The 19,733-nt window shown below is 43.2% G+C and overlaps 2 protein-coding genes across 6 annotated transcripts in view; both read left to right on the plus strand.

The window, feature by feature from the left end:
- Nucleotides 1–236: 236 nt before the first annotated feature.
- On the plus strand, nucleotides 237–15,518 carry INTS2 (integrator complex subunit 2). Of its 2 annotated transcripts, none has more exons than XM_053961460.1 (24): nucleotides 237–570; nucleotides 1,025–1,163; nucleotides 1,788–1,890; nucleotides 2,059–2,172; nucleotides 2,515–2,645; nucleotides 2,732–2,905; nucleotides 3,350–3,576; nucleotides 4,106–4,231; nucleotides 4,777–4,848; nucleotides 4,950–5,064; nucleotides 5,724–5,792; nucleotides 5,956–6,090; nucleotides 6,460–6,636; nucleotides 6,879–6,987; nucleotides 7,702–7,806; nucleotides 8,250–8,414; nucleotides 8,573–8,774; nucleotides 9,296–9,421; nucleotides 9,959–10,148; nucleotides 11,073–11,333; nucleotides 12,322–12,429; nucleotides 13,008–13,113; nucleotides 13,268–13,444; nucleotides 14,256–15,518. In XM_053961460.1, exons 1-24 carry the CDS (start codon nucleotides 278–280, stop codon nucleotides 14,423–14,425), a joined length of 3,594 nt encoding a protein of 1,197 aa, XP_053817435.1. In that variant the 5' UTR covers nucleotides 237–277; the 3' UTR covers nucleotides 14,426–15,518. The 2 variants fall into 2 exon arrangements, with proteins under 2 accessions (XP_053817435.1, XP_053817436.1); XM_053961461.1 differs by having other exon boundaries at nucleotides 3,386–3,576.
- A 606-nt stretch (nucleotides 15,519–16,124) lies between these two features.
- BRIP1 (BRCA1 interacting helicase 1) overlaps nucleotides 16,125–19,733 on the plus strand; it is a 93,603-nt gene continuing 89,994 nt past the window's right edge. For 3 of the 4 annotated variants that reach the window (XM_053961422.1, XM_053961426.1, XM_053961424.1), the window contains exons 1-6: nucleotides 16,125–16,183; nucleotides 17,158–17,286; nucleotides 17,859–17,970; nucleotides 18,359–18,553; nucleotides 18,812–18,939; nucleotides 19,443–19,580. In XM_053961422.1, the coding sequence (XP_053817397.1) occupies nucleotides 17,194–17,286; nucleotides 17,859–17,970; nucleotides 18,359–18,553; nucleotides 18,812–18,939; nucleotides 19,443–19,580 (666 nt within the window). In that variant the 5' untranslated portion in view covers nucleotides 16,125–16,183; nucleotides 17,158–17,193. The remainder of the gene's footprint in view (nucleotides 16,184–17,157; nucleotides 17,287–17,858; nucleotides 17,971–18,358; nucleotides 18,554–18,811; nucleotides 18,940–19,442; nucleotides 19,581–19,733) is intronic. The other variant, XM_053961423.1, reaches the window with a different exon arrangement.

Here is a 19,733-nt window from a genome sequence, read left to right on the forward strand (position 1 = left end):
AAAAAAAAAAAAAAAAAAAGTTTATACTTTTTAAAAAAAAAAAAAATTCAAATGGAATAAATTATTCATGAAGCCTTGATTGTGACGTGGGTTTATTGAGGGGGCGGGGAGGGCGGTGCCCCTCAGCCTTTCCCGCCCCTCAGCTTTTCCCGCCTCTCCCTTTCCGCCCCTCAGCCTTTCCTGCCCCTCGGCCCTCCCGCCGTGACGTCACTTCCCGCTTCCCCCGGTAGTGGCGGCGGGTGGGCGCGGGGGCCGTGAGGGAGGCGCTGTTGCCGCCATGTCCGAGTGCTCGGCGCTGCAGTTCGTCAGCCCCTACGCCTTCGAGGCGATGCAGAAGGTGGACGTGGTGCGCCTGGCCGCGCTGAGCGACCCCGAGCTGCGGCTGCTGCTGCCCTGCCTAGTGCGCATGGCGCTGTGCGCGCCCGCCGACCAGAGCCAGAGCTGGGCGCAGGACAAGAAGCTGATCCTGCGGCTGCTCTCGGGGGTCGAGGCGGTCAATTCCATCGTGGCGCTGCTGTCCGTGGACTTCCACGCGCTGGAGCAGGACGCCAGCAAGGAGCAGCAGCTCCGGTAACGCAGAGAGCGGGGATCTGTGGCGGAAGCGCTGTGTGGCTTTTCCAGTTGTTGCAGCTTTTTAAACGCCGGACGGACCCGGCCATTGGTGTCCCTCGATCCTCTCCTAGGAAAGCGCTGGGGTTTAGCTGTGTGTCCTGGGATCTGTTCCCCACCGTGCTCAGCGGAGGGTGTGGGATGCGCTGCGGGAGCTGCCCCGGCAGGGAAGGGCTGGGATGGCTCTGTGGGATGAAGGGACAGCTCAGGTGGATGCGCTTTCCTCACTCTTTGTGCTGCTGGGGAATAGAAGCGCTTGAAGTTTTGATAATGTACTGAATTAGCTTTCTTGTACTGCAATTACAGCAGTCGTTAAAGGATAGAAGAGATCCTTAGGGAACTGCTGCCTTCTTTTAGCTGGAAACATTTCTGTCATTGCAGAAACGTTTAATGCTTGTTTTGAATTGTGTGCCAGGCACAAGCTGGGAGGTGGCAGCGGAGAAAGCATCTTGGTGTCACAGCTGCAGCACGGCCTGACGCTGGAATTTGAGCACAGTGACTCTCCTCGGCGGCTCCGGCTGGTGCTGAGCGAGTTGCTGGCCATTATGAACAAGGTGAACTTCCCCATAGGTGGATATTTGTGAGTTTTAGGTTGCCCTCTGAACTGGTTGTGTTTCTGGTGCTGCTGGTGGTGTGAGCACTCTTCTCCAGTCCTTACCTGCTTTATCAAGATTCAGAGTCTCAGTCTGATTGAACAGTGGCTTGTGCTTAAACGCTTTGTGACTTCCTAAAGGAGGTCTTTGCTGATGTTATAGAGACTCTCTAATATGCTGTACTCAAACATAATGTGATTTGGTGATCTGTCAGTGCAGAAATAATTTGGAAATGAAGTGATGACTTTTCTCCATCCCATTCTTTCCTCCTACTGCAGTGTGGTATTAGCCATCATATTTCTCTTCCCCCACTTCCTTCCTCACCAAACATTTTATTTTCCTTGTGTAAACTTAGAATGTCAGTGGGCTATTTTTCTTTCTTCTGAAAAGAAGCAATGATACCATCTGTGTTGAAGCATTTCCAGTAGTAAATATTTCTTATTCTGCAAACTTTTCCTGCTTGTTCTGTGTTGATAGCTTTATGTTTTTGGCAGTTTTTAATCTTTTAAACATGCTGAATTTAAAACAGATTTAGACAAATTGCTTCATGAAACCTGTTCACTGATGATAAATGTTGTCTTGCAGGTGTCAGAATCAAATGGTGAGTTTTTCCTCAAATCTTCTGAGCTCTTCGAGAGTCCTGTTTACCTGGAGGAGGCAGCAGATGTTCTCTGCATTTTGCAAGCAGGTGTGTTTCTGTGTTTATGGTGTTTTCTGACCTCTCACAAACGTAACAAAGCAACTTTGGGAGCTGTTGTGGCAGGTGTAAGGTTAATCTAAGCTGTGCAGCTCTTGGAAACAGGGTTTTTGTTTCCCAGTGAAACACTGTGACTTTTAACACCCTCTTTCCATCCAGAGCTGCCATCACTGTTGCCAATAGTGGATGTGGCTGAAGCTCTGCTGCACGTTAAGAATGGAGCCTGGTTCCTCTGCCTGCTGGTGGCCAATGTCCCTGACAGCTTCAACGAGGGTGAGTTACAGCTCCTTCTCCAGCTTTTGGAATGATCTCTACCAGTGTGGTTAATTGTGGGCTGAACCACGAGTTGTACAGGTTTGAACTGCTGGATGCTGCCACCTGAGCATGTTGATTCCCGTTTTTTGCAGCCTGATTGCAGGCCAGGCTCGCTGTGTGTGTCACAGCTTTTCATCGGTAGGGCACTGTTACAAAGGCTGATTGGGCAGGGAGTGGCGGGGGCTCAGAACCTCCTCTATCCCTGCTAACAGTTCTTGTCCCTTCCGCTGAGCCATCTGATGAGGTGATAATTTGAATTGGGAAGGGCAGATTTCCTGAGAGCTGCTGTTGGGTCTTTAGTGTGCAGAGGTTTGATTAAGAACGGCGAGCGGCAGGATGAGGAGAGCGTCGGAGGCCGGCGCAGGACCGAAGCTCTTCGGCACCTGTGCAAGATGAACCCTTCCCAAGCCCTGAGGGTCCGGGGCATGGTGGTGAGTCTGTCCTGAGAATCATAATTAAGAACCTTCCTTGAGCTCCAAACCCAACAAAGACGATTGAGCCTGATTGTTTTATCCAGGTGGAGGAGTGTCACCTGCCAGGTCTTGGTGTGGCTTTGACCTTGGATCACACCAAGAACGAATCCTCAGATGACGGAGTGAGTGATCTGGTGTGTTTTGTGAGTGGTTTGCTGCTTGGAACAAATGCAAAGGTTCGGACGTGGTTTGGAACTTTCATCCGAAACGGACAACAGGTAAGAAAATCTTAAGAGTATTCTGCTTTTAAAGAAGTATTTTTGTAGCTTGATTTAACTCTTTTGGACATGTGCTGCGGACTTGTCTGAATGCACATAAATCCCATTGCACGTCTTGGAGAAACCTTTATAAGGCAACCTCCTCTTATGGGGCTCTCTATGAGTAATGTCCCTGAAGGCAGCAGCTATTTGGTTGTTCCCCTGAGAGGTTTTTAGGCATGGAAACCAGGGAATTGTATGTTTGTAATTGTAACTTGCCTGATAAAAATGTTCATTTTCAGTGTTCACAGTGGGAAGATGCTCAGGTGACATAGTTAAAGCTTGGAACTGAAAACTGTATTTAAAAGAAGTAACCCTCTTCATTTAACTATGGAAACTCTTACATAATACATTGTTTATTGGGCTGAATTTGACATTATTCTCATCTCTTAACCTCTTACACAGAGAAAAAGAGATAACATCAGCTCTGTGCTGTGGCAGATGAGGAGGCAGCTGCTGCTGGAGCTCATGGGGATCCTGCCCACGGTGCGCAGCACCCACATTGTGGAGGAGGCCGATGCTGACACGGAGCCCAACGTGTCCGTGTACTCGGGGCTGAAGGAGGAGCACGTGGTGAAGGCCAGCGCCTTGCTGCGGCTCTACTGTGCTCTCATGGGCATTGCTGGCCTCAAGTAAGGAGCCTGCTCGTGCTCTGGGGTTTTGTTCCTGGCTGTCCATTTCAGCAGAGGGTGAGGGCTTTGGGCACTTCTGTCGTAATGCCACTGTGTCCTCAAAACTTGTGGCAGGACTCACCAATTTCAGTCCTCTGTTGCTGTAAAATCACTTCTGCAGACTTGTTCAGAGAACTCTAAACCCACGTGGTTGGAGCAGTGTGTAGAGTTATCAGCTGTTTTCACTTCTAGGAACATACATTGTATGGATTTTGAATTTCTATTCCTTTGCTTTCACTTTTTAAAAATGACTTTTTTAGACTTTTTAATGTAGCAACTTTATGCATTGTTAGTTTTAATTTAAGTAGCTTGTACCAATAGGCACGATTATATCCTAGGGAAGTTTTCTCACTGTTGTCTCAAGTTCAGAGCAAATTACCACTTTGACAGATTGAATAACAGGGAAAATTCAATCTTTAACCATTGTGATAGACTGGAAATCTCTTCCCTGTTAAATCCCCAGCTTTGTTTTGTTCTCTGTCCTGCTCAGGCCCACGGATGAGGAAGCTGAGCAGCTCCTGCAGCTGATGACGAGCCGCCCTCCTGCGACCCCGGCCGGTGTCCGCTTCGTGTCCCTGTCCTTCTGCATGCTCCTGGCCTTCTCCACTCTGGTCAGGTACTCTCAAAACAGGGGGAGCTTTGGAAGATCTGACTGGTTTAGCACCGTTAAGGCAATGACCTTCCCAGAGCTGCATGGTTTTTTCCCTCCTAATGCTTTCTAAAATCTCCATACGTTGATGGAAGGGATTTGTCTCACTCTGTGGAGTGTGAATGGATATTTCACTCTTGTTTTATACCAAGTCTGTTGAGAGGTGAGCAGTGGCATGAGCTTAGTGTGAGTGGTTTTTTGAAGGCTGAAGTAAGCCTGACTTGTTCACTTTTCCATGGAACAGGTTCATGGCTAAGTTCCTTAGAGAGAAGCAGTGCAGATAATTCAGGGGTGTAGCTTTCTGTTGGGTGCATTCCAAAAAGGAAGTTGCCTGGCAGTTGGACTGGCCTTTGTGCCAAATATCACTTCTTATCAGCAGTTGGATGCTGAAGTGAAAGTGACAAAAAGTCTCCTGGTGTAAGATTCCTCAAACAGTGGCTTTTCTGCAAGTGATAGTAAAACTAGCACTAATTTTCTGGGAAAAGGATCTGTTATGGGTTTTCTTTGTGCAGCACCCCAGAACAGGAGCAACTCATGGTGATGTGGCTCAGTTGGATGATAAAGGAAGAAGCCTACTTTGAAAGGTGAGAGCAGGCTGGATTTCTTTTAATGATTCCAGTAATATCACATTTATATATGTCCTATTTACTGATGTCCTGTATTTCTTCCTCTTTGTTATCATCAGCATTTCTGGTGTGTCTGCTTCCTTTGGAGAGATGCTCCTCTTGGTAGCCATGTATTTCCACAGCAACCAGCTCAGTGCCATCATTGATTTGGTCTGCTCCACCTTGGGGATGAAGGTAAATCCTAAACTATTTCTAGCCTGTACAGTTGTCTGTTAAAATCTGATTTTTTACTGGGTTTTCATACTTTGATATTTACTTTACTTTTGATATAAAGAACTTTGGTTTTGCTAATACACCTAAAGTAAATATAAGCTGAAATGTGAGTAATAATTCACCTGGAAGAACAGTGAAATGTGCTTAGCTCTTGATACAGAGGAATGTGGTGATAAAAGAATCTTCAGAAAGTGATGCCCTGTTGAAATCATTATTTCCAAGAAATGAGCTTTTTAGAAGACTAACTGAAGTGTTTTCCAAATTGAGCTGCAAAGTTTTTATTTTAAATAGTTAAAAGAAATATCTATACATGTAAAAAATTAATTTCAGTGAATTACTAAAGGAGGTTTGCCAACAATTCACTGTTGTGAAACGGTGTCTCACCAGATGTAAAAGCTGGGGAGGGAGTTTTTAGGACAAGGAAGACGTGGGGTGATTGACTTGTGACACTGGAAAATATTTCTGTTTGACATTTGATCCAGATGTGAATTGACTGGGAAACCAGGGAAACAGACAAAATTGAAAAGGCTAAAAGTTAACAGTTTATAAAATAAACTTGCAGTCCTTAGTTATAAGAAAGATAGAACTTGCAATTTTAAGTACTTTCTTCTGAATTTCAGATTGTTATTAAGCCCAGCTCACTGAGCAGGATGAAGACAATCTTCACACAGGAGATTTTCACTGAACAGGTATTTTCAACCTAGGGATTTTTTTCCCCCTTTTGCCCTTTCCTTTCCCTTTGGGGTATTCCCCAGAAGTAAGGAGATGCCAGTCAGGGCTGTGGCTGTGTGACTTTGTCACACTTGTGCCTTGTGCTAAGTGGTTTTTCTGTTCATTGTCTCTTCCCTTCAGGTGGTTACAGCCCACGCTGTCCGTGTGCCTGTGACAGGCAACCTCAGTGCCAACATCACTGGCTTTTTACCTATTCACTGCATTTACCAGCTCTTAAAGAGTCGTTCCTTCACCAAGCACAAAGTATCCATTAAGGTACCACCTTTGTTTTGTTTCTGTACATAATTCTGAATGCTGATGAGGTTTTGCAGGTTGGTTTACTTATAGGAGCAGAATTCTTGATGACTCTTGTACCTTCCTACCATATAATTTAAGAATGAACTGTGCTTTAAGTTAAGGTGCCCATTTTTTGCCTGCAATCCAGAGACCACTCTTAATGAAGATAAAAATAATAAGTCTCTCTCCCCCATCTGTGCTTAATCGTAGTCAGAATGATTTTCCAGCCAGGACAAGTTCTATTTGTGAATCAGGGTCCAGGATACAGAGTTTATGACCAATTCAGAACTGGTGTTGCACTTTCCAAAGTCAAAGCCTCTGCTTGTGTCATGGGCTGCTCTCTTGTAGGACTGGATCTATCGGCAGCTCTGTGAAACCACCACGCCGCTGCACCCTCAGCTGCTGCCCCTCATTGATGTCTACATTAACTCCATCCTCACTCCTGCATCTAAATCCAACCCAGAGGCCACCAACCAGCCTGTCACAGAGCAGGAGATCCTGAATGTTTTCCAAGGACTCTCTGGGGTAATCATCTTGTTTGGATCTTTCTTGTACTTGATGGGGATGTGGTTCAGGATTTTGTGTTTGTGTTAAGTTGCTTCACTTTCTGCTTTCACTGCCTGTAAACTCCCTCCTGCTATGGTGACAGTCATGTGTTTCAAGTGAATCTTCTTACTCAGATATTCATCATATTTTTGGGTAAATCCAAATTTTTCTTCTCAAGAATCAGGAATGCAGCCTGACCTTTGTGTGTGGTTTATGTGCAGGGAGAAAACACTCGTTCCACCCAGCGCTTCAGCATCACCACACAACTGCTCGTCCTCTACTATGTCCTGTCCTATGAGGAGGCACTGCTGGCCAACACAAAGATTCTAGGTAAATTGAGAGCATCAGGGGGAAGCAGACTAACTGAAAATTAGCTGCAAAGAGGGGAAGAATTCATGCTGCTGTCAGATTCGAGCAGAGCATAGAAAGTGTTTGCAGTAAATAAACACAGTAAATTGCTGTAGAGATTCAGGACATAAAGTTCCTGCTAGAACTCTCTAGTGGAGTAATTTGTTTTACATGTTAAAAGAGGTCCAAACTGAGTTACAAGAAATATTTATGAGCATCCAAGGAATGCAATAACAATTAACAAAGATTTTGTAATTATTTGAGATCTTCATTTATTCACGTGCATCATCAAACATGCACACACTTTTCTTTGAGTTAGCAATTTTATAGTTGGTAATACTTAATGATCCCATTTTTACCTTTGAAATGAAGACTTTAAATCAGTTCTAAAAGACTGTTGTGTATTTTATTGATGAAATTAAACTTCAGTGAAAATCCAGTGTTTATACCTGGTGTGTGTTTTTACCAGCCCTTTTTAAGGTGCAAAACTTCCAGTATTCTTCAGTCTTTTTTCTTCATGCTAATCAAGGAAGTCTGAAATACTATAAAGTCGATTACAGTTCTTTGATATTTTCTTGATTTTACCTGGATAATATAGAGACAAGTGCTTCACATTTTCCTTATTAATCCAGTTGGGGAAATGCTGGTTTTTAGCTGTAACTGCTACATGTGGTTTCTTGTCCTGTTCCCTTGTAGCTGCAATGCAGAGAAAACCCAAGTCCTACTCTTCAGCACTGATGGATCAGATTCCAATCAAGTACCTCATCCGGCAGGCACAGGGGCTGCAGCAGGAACTGGGAGGTAAAAACGTGTCTGAGGGTCTAAAGTGCATGAAAAGGAAGGCTGAGTGTTCTCAGCTCAGTGGCTGTTGCTTTTTTCATGGCTTGCTTTCCTTTTTCTTCCTTTTAAAATCTGTCAGGAGTAGCTATTGAGATTGCAGAGATGTTTGAAGAGTCACAGTGAAAGTGTGAGGAAAGCAGTTTCTTTTAGAGTAGGTCTTAGTGCAGGTCTTAGTTTTAGTGCAGGAATTACTTGAGAATGTTGAATATTCCAGGCTGAGTTTAGCAGTTACTTTCCAAAGGGTAACTTTTCCTTTCTGTTGGAGTATCAGGCTGTGAAGGTGCACCTCACAGAGCTGCTGGCCAGCCATTCAGTTCAGGGGTTGAAATAAAAGGCGCAGATGTGTTCAGGTGACAGATGCAGCTGCTCAAATCTGAGCTGTGAATGTCCCTGATGTCCCCAAGGGTTGCACTCTGCCCTGCTGAGGCTCCTGGCCACCAACTACCCCCACCTGTGCATCGTGGACGACTGGATCTGCGAGGAGCAGATCACCGGCACCGACGCCCTGCTCAGGAGGATGCTCCTCACCAACATGGCCAAGAACCACTCTCCCAAACAGCTCCAAGAAGGTAAGGAACTTCATTCCAAGTAAATTCTTTCCAAATGGATTGGAATATGGTAGATTTGGAAGTGTGTGATTGTATTTCATTTGTATAACCAAAATGCTTCAGTGCTTCAAATGTCAGAAGTCCGGCTGTACCAAGATCCTGTTGTTTCTGTTTTACAGCCTTTTCCATGCTGCCTGGAAATCACACCCAGCTGATGCAGATCCTGGAACATTTGACCCTTCTCTCAGCTGGAGAATTGATCCCCTATGCGGAGGTGTTGACCTCAAACATGAATCTTTTGCTGGAAGCTGGAGTCCCTCGGGGAATTCTGCAGGCTGTCAATAAACTCTGGATGGTTCTGAACACTGTCATGCCCAGAAGGTATCAAGGCTCAAAATACTGTTTGGTGTCTTGGTGCACATAGGTGGGAGGCCACTTTTTCTTTTAAAAATAATAACACAATGCGTTTAGCTGGGAGACTGGAGGCTGTGACTGAATAGAATGTGTTGGAGCTGCATTTTTTTAGTTGATATTTTGAAACTTTGCATTTAAAAGGAAGGTGGTTCTTGTTCTCAAGAGAAAGGAAGTCTTCAGTTTAAAAAAAAGGAGTATGGTTTTATAGTGTCCATTGTTTGTGCTGAATTACTGATGGAACAGGAGTTCACTTTGGTGAGAAAATGCCTTTGTTTATGAAGTGGATACTCTAGTGCAGTGAAAACTGCTCTAAGTCCAGGGATTGTAAGTTAACTGCACCTTGGTTAAATTCAAGAGCTGCAAATGGAGTTTTTGCTACTTGATAGGCCTAGAAAAGTATGGCTGAGTGACCAAATGCTTAGAGACCCCCTTCTCTTACACAAATTTTCTATTTAAAAAAAAAAATCATAAAAATATTCTCATTTTAGGTTGTGGGTGATGACTGTTAATGCCCTGCAGCCTTCAGCAAAAATAGTGCGCCAGCAGAAATACACCCAGAATGATCTGATGATTGATCCCCTGATTGTACTGAGGTGTGACCAGAGAGTGCACAGGTGAGTGTCTGTGCTGCTGCACAGTGAATGCTTAACACTTTCAACACTTCAGAACATCTTTTCAAACTCATCACAGGAGCATCTGTGTTGTTTTGAGCTTGGCCTGAGAACTGTGGAGCTGCTGTTCCAGCATTTCATCCTGTCCAGCTGTGTTTTCAGAACTTTGGGATTAGCACGTGGCTCATCCATTTTGGATTTGGGTGTGTGAAATGGTGGTGAGCAGGCTTTGCAGAGTGTTGGAAGTGGCTGCTGCCACGTGGTGGTGGGTGAGGTTTAGCTGTAGCATCCTTCCAGCTCTTGTGCCTGTGGGTTACTCCCATCCTTTTGGGCGACAGTTTCTGCCACTGGGTGCTGCTGACGGATGTGACAGAGGCAGATTTGCTTCATTTCCCAAGGGAGTCTTTGCATTACTTGGAAATTGGTTCTTCCAGATGTCAGTGATGCCAGAGGAGGAGCTGTGGTGCTGCAGCCTTTGAGGGTGCTTTTAGTTTGTTCATGGTTCTGAAATGTCTTTGTTTTACTGTGTTCCCATCTCAGGAGTCCTCCTCTGATGGATATCATTTTGCACATGTTGAATGGATATCTTCTTGCTTCCAAAGCTTACCTTAATGCTCACCTGAAGGAAACAGCAGAGCAGGACATGAGGCCATCCCAAAACAATGCAATGGGTCCAGAGGCCCCAGAAGTTACAAGGGAAGAGTTAAAAAATGCTTTGCTTGCTGCTCAGGTAAGAGGGAAGAAATGGATATTCCACAATGTGAGGAAAAACAGTGATGAAAGAAATGCAGAAACAGGAAATTAAAAAATGAGGCCTTTTAATTTTTTTTTTAATCAAATTCTTTTACCATGGAAAAGAAAACAGCCTCTGTATTCAGATGATTAAATATTTTCTTTTTGCTAGTCTGAAGCATTGTGCTGATTTACTGCTTTGATAGTGGTTGTTCTGTCAGAACAGACGAGTTCTGCTCACCAGCCCTTTTGCCTTGTTGCTTGTGTGATCCAGAGGCTGTTTCTGTGGTTGGATTTGGAGCAGTAAAACAAAAAATAAATGTGACAGACCCATGCCTGATCATCTGAAAGGTGTTTCAGAGAAGCAGCCAGGCAGAGGCTGAAGGATGGTTCATTTCTTAGTGTGACATTATGGAAATTTTAAGTAATCCTGTTCCACAGACATCTCTTCATCCCTCTGTCTGGAATAATGTTACATAGGGAGTTCCTATTATAATATGATTTTTTAGTTAATAGGAAGTTTTATATTTAAATGAGCAGGGGATGAATATTGTGAATTACATGGCTCTGTGCATATTTTGTCTGCTCTGGATGCTTTAAGGGACCACTGGATATTTATTTTGAAGCAATATGAGATTCCACTGAATTTACTCTTGTCATCTGTGATTATGATATTTTGTTAAGATTTAGCCTTTTTGTTTCTTTGTATTTTGATTGAGACAAAGTGGTGAAGTTTTTTAAATGGTCTAGAGGATTTGTGATTCTTGAGCTGAGTCATTTTCATTCTGTACTTTAAAAAATCTACAGGTAGAAATATGAATCCCATGATGATCTTCCATTTCTTAAATTATCCTTATTTTGCATTTGATTAGTTTTATCTCACTGGGGGTTTTTAAGCATCTTCTGTGGCTTTTCTCCCCAGGACAGTGCTGCTGTGCAGATCCTTCTGGAGATCTGCTTGCCTACAGAGGAGGAGAAGGGCCAGAGCAGCAGTGCCCATGGTGTGCTGAGGGATGTGCAGAGCCCCCAGAGCCCGCAGGGCGCTGAGGCCGAGGAGGAGGAGGAAGAGGAGGAGGAGCAGAGTTTGCTGTGCAACCTGCGGGAGGTGCAGTGCCTCATCTGCTGCCTGCTGCACCAGATGTACATTGCTGACCCCAACATCGTCAAACTCGTGCATTTCCAGGTCAGCTCTGCCCTGCCTGAGCTCTCCCCTGGTGTGTCAGGCTGGCAAGGAGCCAAGGGGAGAGGTCAGGGGCTGCTGGGTGTTCCTCAGGAATGATAACAGCCTCCTTTCCTCCTTCTGTCTCCTCCCATTTGTAGAGCTCACACTTCCTCCCTATTTCAGTGCTTGGTCTCTTGGTTGTGGTGAGACTCTGCCTGTTCATCATGAAACCCCTCCTTTGTGCCTCTGCCCTTTTCAGTTTGTCCATCTAGGCCAAGGAAAACTGTCCTAATCACCTTGTAATTACTCATTCCACATCTTTTGTGGGTTACTTTTTTCTGGATGTGTTTTTAAATTAATATTCCCATTATTCAAAACTGGCTTCAAATGTAAACATCTCCTTATCTTCCCTTTTTTTTGGGCACATTTTATCTCTTTAGAGTGGAAGGAAAAAGGTTGGCCCTGCAAAAGCAGCTGAGCACCTTCAAAAGAAAAAAAAAAAAAAGCAGAAGAAGGGGAAGATCAGTAATTTCTAAAATACAAATGTGTTTTTAATGCATATTAAATTGCTCCTTGCCAGATGGCAGACTCTTTACAAGGAGTTAATTTGCCTTGACCTGGAACTGATTAAATGATAAAAAGTCATTATGGGGCAGTTGTGAAATGAGCAGATTGGGGCTGATGGTGAAATTTGGAACACAGGAAAGACACAGAAGGAAAAGGTCACTGCAGTCTGCTTTCCTTTGGGGAGTGGAGGGAGAGCTTCCATGCAAATAAATCATTGAATATTGATGGTAAAGAACTGATCCACACCCTGGGTTTGTACCCAGTCTGCCTCTTGTTGCCTTGGCATTACAGGCCTGCTGCAAACTCTGGACAAAAGGGAGTTATAAATACATTCATTTTGAAACAAAGCATTAACACAGGTGTAATTTAAAATCTGAGTTGAAGCAGAATTTTTAAAACACGCCTGTGGCACATTGACAGCCCTCTTTTCTTAATCCCACAGGGTTATCCATGTGAACTTCTGGCACTGACAGTGGCTGGGATCCCATCCATGCACATCTGTCTGGATTTCATTCCTGAGCTCATTGCCCAGCCTGAACTGGAAAAACAGGTACTGTGCAGTCCCCTGGCTGGGGAATCACTGTGGGTCCTAACCCTGATTAAATACTGGCTGAGAGGGGAGAATAAAACAGCCACTAAAAACATCCTGTTCTAACTTGCCTGGGGATATTCAGGGAATATTTGTAGCACTTTGACATTAAATTAAAGGCCTGGCATTGAAAGCAACTGGAATTTGTTGGGCTAAAGATTCCCTATCAAACCAACTTTGTAGTTGCTCTTATTTAATCCTTTCTAGTATTAAGTGACTGCTGATAACTGAGATTAAAACTAGAATGGATCAGACCTAAATATCTTCTGCAAGGCTTGTGTTGCTTTATTGCTCATCATTAATGTTGAAGCAATAGTGTCTGGGGGAGATTTTGAAACACTTTGGTTCATGTCAAACATGTGTGGGTTATTTTTCTTCATACCAGCAGAAAAATAATCATAATAACTCTTGTTAAGGATTCAGTTGGCTTCCTTCCTGGTAAAGCAGGGAATATTAACTTACTGTTAAGTGTGCTGAAGAGCTTTGGATAGAAGTTGTAAGCCATCCTGTAACTTCACTGCTTTTCTCTCCTTTGGCAGATCTTTGCCATCCAGTTGCTCTCCTACCTGTGTATCCAGTATGCCCTGCCCAAATCCCTCAGCGTGGCTCGTTTGGCCATCAACGTCATGGGGACCCTGCTCACAGGTACCACCCCGAAATCCACTGCTGGGGGGAGCCAGGAGGATTTCTCTAGGCTGAATGCAGTTTTGTCTGTCTAATTGCTATGGTAAAAGTAACAGTTTTGGATTGGATTTTATAATAATTGATTTTTACTTCTGCGTTTCCTCCTCCTTGGCAGTTCTGACCCAGTCCAAGCGTTACACGTTTTTCATGCCCACCCTGCCCTGCCTGGTGTCCTTCTGCCAAGCCTTTCCTCCCCTCTATGAGGACATCATGTCCCTGCTGATCCAAATTGGACAAGTTTGTGCCTCTGATGTTGCTACACAGACTCGAGACTTCGACCCCATCATCACCCGTAAGTCAAGGACTTAGCACCCCAAAGGGGCCAGGCACAGGGAAAGGAGACAGAAATGTTGTGGTGTTGTGATAATTTACTTCATTACCTACTTAATTTACTTAATTATTTACTCAAATGTCATGGTGTTGTGATAATTTACTTGTGGGGAGTTTTGGAAGGAAATTGAGATGGGACTTGTGAATTGGTTTTGATGATGTGGTTTATTTTTTTTATCTTTTATATAGGTAGGGAGGGTGAGTTTGGTTTATATCATTGTAGTTTGGTTTAGAAGATCACAAGACCTTTAGTTACAAGACTTTTTAAGGAGTTATTGATTAATAAAATATTGTTAATAAGGATATTTATATTTTTGACTCCATCTTTAAGTGTTTCATCTTATGGACTCAGTGTAAGTTTTCTTTAGCTAATTCTGATAGATAAACTTAGAGTACTGCATTTTAAACTTCTTGTTTGCTTTTGTAGCTACTTTTATTTTTTCTGTATTTTAAACTTTAAAACTGATATTTTTTTTTACTTAATTTAACGTGGTTTTGCTGTAAACTATAAATTCATATTCTTGCTTCTAGTATTTTAAGTTTGGAAGCTTTTTCTAAAGTTTCAGATCAAATCTTGCATTTAATTCTCAACTTTAGCTTACAAGCCTGAAGTTCTAAGAGTATTTCAGATTCTGACATGGTGTCTCTGGAAATAACCTGTGGTGAAGCATGGGATGGTGCTGGCTCAGCTTTGCAGTCTCATATTTGTGTAATGGCTGGAAATAACAATTCTCAATATTTCTTTATTTTGCTTCTCCTGCTGCATTTTCTAGGTCTCCAGCAGCTGAAGGAGAAGCCACACGATTTCTCAGGGCTCTGTAAAGATTCCTCCAGCAAAAGCTGCTCCAGGGACACTGCAAGGCCAGACCCTGATGTTCAGCTGTGCCAGTGTGTGGAAAACACCATCATCGAAATAATTAACATGAGTGTCAGTGGAATTTAGGGGAAAAAAAACTCCAGGGAAGGTGTCCTGTAGCTTTTCCCTCTCTTTATGGTGCCTAAATTTGGAAAAAGCTGTGAAAGTGGACTGAGGAGCTGGAGCAAAGTCCTCATTTTTCATTCATTGATTCAGTCACGGCTGAGAAGAAAATCCCTTCAAGAGGATTTAGTGAGAACTTGTGAGGCTTGAAGGGATCAGTAAATAATTTCCAGGGAAACAGTGATTTTCAGGCTTGCTCAGCTCCTGAAGTGGCACAGCAACACACCTGAAAGGGTTTTGTAACACTGAAAAGTGAATATTTATTTTGTTGGGCAAACAGCAAAATGATGTGTGAAAAAAAAAAATGGAAGTTTGCTTGAGGTAAATGAGCTGCTGCTCCAGGGCCTTGAAGAGCAAGTTGGAATAAAATACTCCAAGGAATACTTGAAAAAGTGGTGTCAAAAACTTGCACCATCACCCTGAGTTCTCAGAAAATTAGAAAATGTATTTGTGTGTCAAACCATTGCTCAAAGCTTGAGTTCATGAAATCAGGAACTTAATTCAAAGATCAGCCAGGCTTCACTGAGAGTTTGAAACTGCTCTAAAAGTTTCTTTAAAAAAAAAAAAAAAGTGCTGATAGTAAAAATGAGCCATATACATGAGATTTTTAAAGAATACAGCTCAGATGGTTTTGTGGTTTTTAACTTTTAAAAAAAGAGATGAAAAAGACTTGAGGAAATGAGTGCAGAGGTATCTTGAGCTGCCATCAGGATAAGCTAGAAAAGAGAAATGGATGCTGAGGGTGGCTGTGCAGAGGAGCAGGGAGAGGAGGGACAAGCAGTTCCAAGGCCAAATCCTTTCTGCTCCATCATGGAGCTGGTTGTTCTTTTGTGTACAAGGCTGGAATTCCCCCATGGAAATGTGGGAAGGCCCCGTGGGTTTGTGTTCCAGGATTCCTGCTGTAACACCCCCGTCGCCATCTGCCTGCCCAGTGTATTTTTGTCATCTTTATGTAAATTATGTAAATAATCGAAATGTATGTATTTTTTTTTTCTCCTCGGTTCCAAGTGTAATTTTATATCCTGTAGTGGTATTTAAATTAAAAAAAAAAAAAAAAACCAAACAAAAAAACCCAGTGTGACTGGAGTTCAAAGGGGGTGTTCTCTTTTGCTTTTTAAGTTTCCAGGTTCATCCCAAATTTCACCTGAGGGAAACACCTGGGGGCACAGACACCTGACAAGAACAGGAGCTGTGTGTGGCAGTAGTGAAAAGACACTGACTTTCCAAAAACGATTAATTTTTCCATGGTGTTTTCTCTGCACACTGCTTAAAACAAGGAGAGTAATAATAGTAATAATAATACCCAGTACTAATAGGCAATTCATATAAAATATTATAAAAATAATAAATATTAAAACAAAATAAAAGAATAAGAAATATATTAGTCGTAATACTAATGATAAAGGCCAATAATAATAATAATAATAAGTAGTAGTTCAGTATTTCACAAAAAGCGCGGTTGCCTAGCAACGCGTACAACCCGGAAGCCAACGAGGCGCCCTGTGATTGGCTGTCGGCGCGCAGAGGTGATGGCGGGAGCATCCCAGTGTGCGCTGTGCTGATTGGCGGCGCGCGGCCCTTTCCTGTCAGCTGATTGGCTGGGGCGGAGGCGGGAAGGACGGAGGCGCTGAGGGGCCGCAGGTGCGGGGCCGTGAGGGGCGCGGGGGAAGCGGCTGCCGGCGCCTCCGCCTCGCCGAGCACACAGAGGAAGCGAACGCCCAGGTGCTGCTCTGTGGGCTGGGCTGGGGCGGCCCCGGCGCTTCCTGAGGGCTCGGGCAGCAAAGCGGCTCTGCCCGGCTCGAGATGTCGCTGGGGGGAGTGCCTGGTGGCTCTGGTCGCACCACAAAGGGTGTCCCGGGCCCTCCTTCCTCCTCCTCAGGGGCAAAGCTCCTGGGGAGTTGTGCTCCTCTAAGTGAATGGGTTGGGGAAAAGCCTTGGAGTGAGGTGGCCTTTCCTTCTGGAAGGAGGGCTTGGATATAAACTCATATCAGCCGTCGTCGTTTGCTAAAATTGTTTTTTCCTATGGGGAAGCTCGATGGTGAAGCTGAATCGTGCCATACGTTGGTGCTTTTCTGATGTATATGTTTAATTATTAAAAGTCAGATTAGTTAATTTATCCCAGAGAATCTGCCAGTTTAAAGTTGCTGTCTTACTTTGTCAGTGTTCAAAAACTATGAGAAAAAATCGCCCTATGTTGTTCAAAAATATTGTCACTTAAAGCCATTTATGCCTCTGTAGTATTTTTAATTCAGTAATTTCACCTGTTTAACACAGGGAAATTGTCAGTCTTTTATTATTCCAAGATACTCAAGGTAATAAACACAGAATTGTAAATTGAGTGATACTCCTTTTTCCCTGACTAATTAATATATTGTTTGTGTAAGAAAGATGTTTTTAAGCATCTCATTTTTAAAGTCACTGTCCAGATTTATTTTTCATTGTTATAAAATGTACAAGCTGCTGTATATTTGTATTTTTTTGCCATCTTGCAGTTCAAGCTGATGGACCTCTAGAGTTAAAAAACTGGCTGGTTTTAGTTACTTAACACTCTAAAATGTTCTGTTCCTGCGTGGATTTGGGTTCTACCTCCAGTCTGATTAATGGAATCTGAACTGATGTGTGCAGCTCATGGTGTGTTTTTTTTTTATTTATTTGCTTGTTAGCATTGAGTTACTAATTCTGTGCTTTAATTGCAGTTTTAAACCTGAAGCAAACGGGGGGAAAACCCAGCAATGCCTTCTGATGGGGCAGAATATACAATTGGGGGGGTGAAGATCCTCTTCCCCTGCAAGGCTTACCCCTCCCAGCTCGCCATGATGAACGCTGTGAGTAGAGTTTACCCTGGCATTTGCCAGCCTGAAGAGCTTGTGTTTTCCAATATTTGCAATCCCAGCGTCTCTGTCAGCATTTAGAAAGCTGACACATTAAAATTCAGGGCTTGCAGTATCTTGAGAAGTTCAGTGGTAACCCCTCAGTGTTCTCTGTGCTGTGCAGTATCTGGGCCATGGTTTTGGGAATGGTGAAGTGCATTTTGGACTTGGGAGCATTTATGCCAAGAAACAAGTTCCATGTGGTGCAAGTCTGTGGTTGTTTAGCTAGGCATGCTGAAATTGCAGTTGTATACAAATGTTCAAGATTTTAGAGGGGGGAATACATTGTTTAAACAGAATAATTATGTATAGTAATAGTTCAAGAAGTTTTCTTTTTTTGAGGAACTTTTTTAAATGAATTATTGCATTTATATTTAAAATGTTTTAACCAGCAACAGTACAAGAGGGCACAGCCTTAAGATGTGCCAGGGGAAGTTTAGACTGGATGTTAGGATGTTATTGCTAGGATTAGCTAAACACATCTGCTTTGTTTTCTGTTAATTCTGTTTCTTTTATGTTCCTTAAAGATTGTTAAAGGCTTGAATAACAGGCAGCACTGTTTGCTGGAGAGCCCCACAGGAAGTGGCAAAAGCTTGGCTTTACTTTGTTCTGCATTATCATGGCAGCAGGCTTTGTATGGTGAGTGTCTTCATGTCTGCACAACTTTTATTACAAAATATAAAGCAATTAAGTGTTTTTCATCAGCCTTTAAACATTTGGTTTCAGGTCTGGGTCCACCACTGGACACCTTGCCTTAATGGCAGCATAAAGCAGTAATGCTGAGCTGGTTTAGATCCCATAAGGGAATGTGGCTGTTGGAACTTTGGAAGAAAATCCCTGTGGGTTGTGTGGATTGAATGGGAAGAGGGAGGTGTTTTCCTCTGTGTGCACTGCAGTTCTGCAGAGGGTGAGCACAGCTTGTTCAGCTTGACTGGTACCTGAACTTCCATCCTCACTGGTGTGCACCTCTGGCTCTCGTGTCGAGTCTGGAGGGTTTTAATGACAGACAAATGACTTTGTCCCCCAGAGAAATCAGTGCCAAGCTCGTCGTGTGACAAGGAGGACAGGAAGGCAGCGCCGTCCCCACCGTGTCACTGCAAGTGTCACTCCCAGCCCAAGAGCAACGAGCCTGCAGCGACTGGGACTCACAGTGCTCCTGGTCCTGCCAATTATCCTGACACAGGATCTTCCAGAAAACCTGGAAGCCCGCTGACAAACACAGGTAACTTCATCTGTAGGCAGCTAAAATTCTGCTGCTTTCAAGCCAGGGATGTTTTTTTTGACCAGCAGCCACGCTTCTGCCCTGTATAAAATCTGTACAGTGGTTAATGTGTCTAGAAATGTCTAACACTGTTTCCTACACCATATACGTTTATAGTAATTCTAGCAGTCACTATTCTGTAGAAATTGCATTTTAAAATGTTGCCCTTATTTAATGCATCCCTAGTAATGGACATCCATTTTATTTTATTAATTACAGAATGTAAGGAAAATGAAACGCTAGCTTCAAAGCTGTCTGCCAAAAAAAAGTTATCTCTTCATGCCAGTGAGAACGATGATTTTCAAGTAGACAGGAAAAGGATTCGTCCTTTAGAAACAGAGCAGCAGGTGAGCAGAGTCTGTGGCAGTGAAATAATCCGGGCGTAGCTCAGCCAAACTCTCAAATCCAGTTACTGTTACAGAGGAGGGTGTGGGAAATAAGTGAATCATACCACAGTCACAGTTCAGAGTGACAGGGTTTTGTTCATTTTTATTGTTACTTGTTACAAAGGAGTCCATTGTTGCAATAAATTGTTCATTATACCCTCTCCTAAAATCTTTCACATTTAGACAAGTAATATCCCCAAAATATATTTATTCCCAGTTGATGGTGTTGTAATTTCTGTAAGATTTGTAATAGTAGGAAAGCAAAGCAGAAGAGCTCAGCAATAACTATAGATTCTTTTATAATTAAAACTTTATAGCTTTCCTTAATGACTTTTGTGTGGCTTAGACTTGGTTAAACTGTTGATGCCCAGTTACTAAACCAGACTCAGCTGAAACAAAACCAGGACTGCCAGTGTGAGCACATCCCTCTGCCCAGTGCATTTTTACACTCTTTCTTTCCCCAGCAGGTTAGAAAACGTCAGTGCTTTGCAAAAGGAGTGCAGTTGGTCGATGCTTTAGAAGTTTATCATCAGAGGAAAAATGGAGAGCTGATTGTTCACTCTGAAAAAAGCATGAAAACCACTACTTTTTCTCCCCAAACAGTGAGTAATTCAGTCATATCTTTTACACCAGGAGTGTTAGCTCAAGAACAATTTTGAGCAGTATTTTATGTGAAGGGGTATTACATGAAATGCAGCTTAATGAAGTTTGAGCAAACATTGCAGCTAATGCAAAGGTTTCTCAGTGTTTTGTTT

The sequence above is a fragment of the Vidua chalybeata genome, chromosome 20, assembly GCF_026979565.1.
Source record: "Vidua chalybeata isolate OUT-0048 chromosome 20, bVidCha1 merged haplotype, whole genome shotgun sequence".
In the NCBI taxonomy this organism is placed as follows: Eukaryota; Metazoa; Chordata; class Aves; order Passeriformes; family Viduidae; genus Vidua; species Vidua chalybeata.

Coding starts and splice junctions, on each gene's coding strand:
- INTS2 (XM_053961460.1), top strand. CDS start 278: ATGTCCGAGTGCTCGGCGCTGCAGTTCGTCAGCCCCTACGCCTTCGAG. Junction 3,577..4,105: donor ATGGGCATTGCTGGCCTCAA/GTAAGGAGCCTG, acceptor TGTCCTGCTCAG/GCCCACGGATGAGGAAGCTG. Junction 4,232..4,776: donor GCCTTCTCCACTCTGGTCAG/GTACTCTCAAAA, acceptor TTCTTTGTGCAG/CACCCCAGAACAGGAGCAAC.